Here is a 4,615-nt window from a genome sequence, read left to right as displayed (position 1 = left end):
GAGAAGCATGTGTGAATAAAATTTTTATATTTAGTAATTGGATAATCAATTGTGACATGTACGGCTTATCATAGGATAGCATTTCATTTTTTTGAACTAGTAGACTTATGATAAGTTAGCATTTCGTTTTTTCTCATTCATAGCAATATAGCACATATAAACCTCTTAACATATATGATCAGTCTACCCCTAATTATAATGGTCAACCCCAAAGTTTTTTTATCCCTATGATGTGCACATCACTTAGCAAAAAAAAAAAACAAAAAAATGGTTCCGGTAAAGTTATGTGAAGCTTGAAAAAATTAAGAAAATTTTTAGAATAAGAGGTGCTATGTTTTTCCTACATCTCAAAATTTACGCTCTGCTTTAAAAATAAATACATGAAATAACAGAAGGATAAAGTTTTATCAGTCGTGTCATTAATGATTATCTTTAATATTTTTTTTCCCTAAAAAATGCATACACTAGACTAAACTAGGGAATATTGAAAATTATATTTACTCAATTTGATATCACTATCAAAACTTTTCTATTCATGCAAATCATATGACATGTTATTATAGGCTTATAAAATTCATATAATTAAAGAACTTGCAAGTATAGTATTTTTTTTAGTAAAAAAAGAAAATTGACTAACAATTTGAATTGCAAATAACATATGAACACCGAATCTTTTTCTCAATCTGCTATGAAAATTACAAAGGCAAATAGACTAACATGAGTTGCCAAAATCTTTTAGTAATATCATAATTTGAAAATTACAAAGATAAATAGACTAACACGAGTTGTCAAAATCTTTTAGTAATATCATAATTTGATTAGTAAAAATCCTTTGGTAGCTAAGTACTTTTTGGTGGATTGCTACATTATAATTTATATATTTGAACAAAATCAAGTTATCAAAGTTAGCTACCAGCAATAATTGTGAAATGAACTACTGGAAGTTGCAATTTTTGTTTTATATTAGAAAATATAATTTAATGGGGACCTAGGCTAAATAGTGGAGGACTTATAATTTATAAAAATTACCATGGGGAAGAAAAAGCACAACCCATGCATGGTGGGAGAAGGAGAATTTGCTTTACAGCTGCATCACGGCGGGAGAAGATAAAATCCCCCACTCGATTGTGTCACCTATATTTTAAACCCAAAAGGTGAAAAAAGAATTGTGGGAAGGAAAGGGAGAATTGAATCAAGTTGCATGTGTTGGGGCTGTGTTTTTTTTTTTTTAAAATATAACTATTGGTAATAAGGGAGAAATGGCGTAGCGAAAAAATAAAAATAAAAATAAAGAAAGAAGGAAGCTCCCCATTAAAGGAGGGGTCACAAAAAGCAGCGGGTTTTCCGGTGCACCAAAGGACGAACAAGCAAAAGCTGGTGATCCGACACGTGGCTAGGTCGCTGACCGTCCGATGAGCATGCGATGGTATTAGACAGCTTGATCATCGGAGCACAGATATTAAGATCGTAAAATCCCAGAGCCAAAGAGAAATTAAAGAGAAGAAAAAAAGAGAGGGTGGTGTTTGGTTACCTCTCTCTCTCTCTCTCTCTCTCTCTCCACTTTGTTCAGATATAGAAGGCGCACTGGTCAGTGGAAAAAGCTCGTCGCATTAGTAATACACTTGCAACTGATCAAGAGAGAGAGAGAGAAAGAAAGGGAGGAGAGAGAGATGGAAGAGGAAACTTAAATTGGGGTTGCAGATGCAGAGGTTAATGCTTTGGCCATGGCGGCGTTGCAGAGCAGAGGCAGAGCTGCTGCTGCTGCTGCTTCTTCTGTAATTCTATTGTATTATGCCTTTAATGCTGGCGACGCTGCTTAAGGAGTCGAAGTCCATCTCCCGACGTGTGCCGTCCCAACATAAACAAAAGTCGCAATAAAACCTTCCTAACCCACATCCGCAATAAGCAACAACCACTGCTCCTCACCCCCCCCCCCCCCCCCTTTCCTTTTTCCATAAAGCGAGTTAGGGGAAGAGAGAGAGAGAGAGAGGGTCTGTGGAGAGACAAATGCGCACACGCGCAAGAATAGAAGAAAGAATAAATTGAAGAGGGAAACCAAAAAAAAAAAAACAAACCTACCCACTTTAATTTTCCCGGTCCCCAAGCAGTAAATCGGGAGAAGCAGTGAATCGGAGTCGATGGAAGATTGAGAATAGGAGCGACATCGTATCGGGGCATAGAATTCAAGATAGAGGCCAGAGGGAGTAAGGTTTTCTGCTATGGATTTTCATTGCCTCCGGCAATTGAGGGTTGTTGGGTCAGGTCTGAATCCGGAACAATGTCAGGGTTCTTCTCACTAGGTGCGGGTGCAAGAGGAGCGAGCCAAGAGCCGCAGCCCAACCCCCCACCCACCGAAATCTCTCCCGAAACTTGGTTCTTTTACAAGAATGATTCTGAAATTTCCTACAAGGGCCTCGAGCTATGGCAGCAGCAGCAGCAACAGCAACCGCCGGAACATCACCAGTACATGCCCCAGCAGCGCCACGATCTCTACTCCTCCGCGGCTGGCCTAGGCGTGGGGCCGAGCCGCAGCGCCATCGACGTCTCCGATGAGCCGTCGAGGGCTGCGGCGTTCGCGGTGATGAGGCACGGGGCCGGAGGCGGCGCGGGCGGAGGAGGAGTTAGCTGCCAGGACTGCGGGAACCAGGCGAAGAAAGACTGCCCTCACCTGCGGTGCAGGACGTGCTGCAAGAGCCGGGGGTTTCAGTGCGCCACGCATGTTAAGAGCACTTGGGTTCCCGCGGCTAAAAGGCGGGAGCGGCAGCAGCAGTTGGCTGCGGCTCAGCAGCAGCAGCATCACCATCATCACCAAGAACACAGAGAGAATCCCAAAAGGCAGAGAGAGAATCCCGCCTCTTCCGCGCTCGCCTGCGCTCTTCTGCCCACCGCCTCTGGTACTCACTCACTGTTACTTTCCTTACTTCCAAAAACAAAAAGCAAAACCTCCATTCCATCTAATTGGGTTTTGTTGCGAGGGAGAGAAAGAAGAGAGGATCGGAATTCAAGGACGAACGCGTGTGTATCTATTATCTTGATACTGGTAGTATTATTATACAAGAGGGAATCACGCGCTTCGGTTCCGACTACCAACACATAATCCATTATATTACCCATATCTTATCAATTGCGTGTGATGAAAATTCTGCTGTTGTTTCTCTCTTTCAGCTTTTCACACTCTTTTGATTTCCAAAATAAAAAATGCTGTTGTTTACTAACCCTGACCAGTACTATATTGACAGGGAAGAGACTATATTTCTATTTCAAATCTTTCTTTCCTCCCTCTGTGTCTATGGATACTATATATTTCTATTTCAAATCTTTCTTTCCTCCCTCCGTGTCTCTGGATATGTGTGTGTGATCGACCGTGTGTTTTGCATTTTGATGGCTAGCTAGGCTATCAACTATATTATTAATAATATTATTATTATTTTCTTGTTTGATGTTTTTTTTTTTTTCCCATAATTTCTCGGCTTTATTGTATGCATATAGATGAGATAGTATTCTAATTAATTGTGGGTGTAATTTTAATTTTTTATTAGGGTTGGAGATGGGGAATTTTCCGGCTGAAGTCAACTCTCCCGCGATTTTCCGGTGCGTTCGGGTGAGTCCAGTGGAGGAAAACGACGAGCAGTACGCGTATCAGACTGCTGTGAACATCGGAGGCCATGTGTTCAAGGGTATTCTGTACGATCAAGGGCCCGAAGCTAACTACAGCGCCGGTGAGAGCCCCTCCGGCGGCAGCGGAGTCCAACAGCTCAATCTCATAACTGCTGCCGTCACTTCTCCCCCCTCCACGGTGGCCGCCACCACCGGGGTCGGCACCTGTACTGGCGGACCTGCGTCATCGGCCGCAGCCGCCTTTCTCGATCCATCTCTTTACCCGGTACCCCTCAACGCTTTTATGGCTGGTACGCAATTCTTCCCACACCCAAGATCTTAAAAGGATATCGATGAATCACTCGTCAATCATGAATGCTGAATCATCACCACCATATTACATTTTCATCTGATCGATCTCCATAGTTTAAAACAGTACATCTTTCTCTCATTCTCTCTATCTCTCTCTCTCTCTCATGTCCAGCGCTAGCTCCCTCTTTATATGCAATGCTAAATGATGATGATCGATCGATGTTGTTCTATAAAAAAAAATTATTAAGGGCACGAGAGAGGGAATTGAAACCGGATGATGTTTGTTTTTGTTCACATTTCAATGTTTAGTTAATATTTAATTCTTCTCTTCTTGCTAGCTTAATTTTTCATTCTGAGTTTTTGCACTTCAACTGGAACAATCTGCAATTTATATGCTAAATGTGTTTTTTTGTTTCTGATATTGCGAATATTGAATTTTGTTGTGGTTAATTCTGGGTTGGTTTGGGGAGTTGGGAACTGTTTTTTGCTCTAGCTGTTTACCCGTAAAGTATGTCGGTCTGAAATGGGAGGAATTTGGGTTCGTCTTTGGTTTGGTTGGACAACTACATTTACATATAACACCACCTCTTTTTTTATCTTTTGGATTAAAGTTTGGTATGGTATGGAATGGGCGGTCCAGCCATGCATGAGCATTCATGTTGATTTAAAAGGTGAAGAAGAGATGTGACCTTCATGGTGTATTCAG

General features: G+C 41.6%; 1 protein-coding gene across 1 annotated transcript; it reads left to right on the top strand.

Annotated features, from left to right (window-relative positions):
• Positions 1 to 1,610: 1,610 nt before the first annotated feature.
• Positions 1,611 to 4,235, top strand: LOC131159622 (protein SHI RELATED SEQUENCE 1). The gene is made up of 2 exons (XM_058114664.1): positions 1,611 to 2,894; positions 3,540 to 4,235. Exons 1-2 carry the CDS (start codon positions 2,279 to 2,281, stop codon positions 3,938 to 3,940), a joined length of 1,017 nt encoding a protein of 338 aa, XP_057970647.1. The 5' UTR covers positions 1,611 to 2,278; the 3' UTR covers positions 3,941 to 4,235.
• The last annotated feature ends 380 nt before the right edge of the window (positions 4,236 to 4,615 follow it).

This window comes from Malania oleifera, chromosome 1 (genome assembly GCF_029873635.1).
Source record: "Malania oleifera isolate guangnan ecotype guangnan chromosome 1, ASM2987363v1, whole genome shotgun sequence".
NCBI lineage: Eukaryota > Viridiplantae > Streptophyta > Magnoliopsida > Santalales > Ximeniaceae > Malania > Malania oleifera.
This window is presented reverse-complemented; position numbering and strand designations above follow the sequence as displayed.

What these genes read in the sequence shown, in the direction of transcription:
- LOC131159622 (XM_058114664.1), top strand. Translation starts at nt 2,279, where the DNA reads ATGTCAGGGTTCTTCTCACTAGGTGCGGGTGCAAGAGGAGCGAGCCAA. An exon ending in TCTTCTGCCCACCGCCTCTG is followed by an intron (nt 2,895 to 3,539) that starts GTACTCACTCAC and finishes ATTTTTTATTAG; the next exon opens with GGTTGGAGATGGGGAATTTT.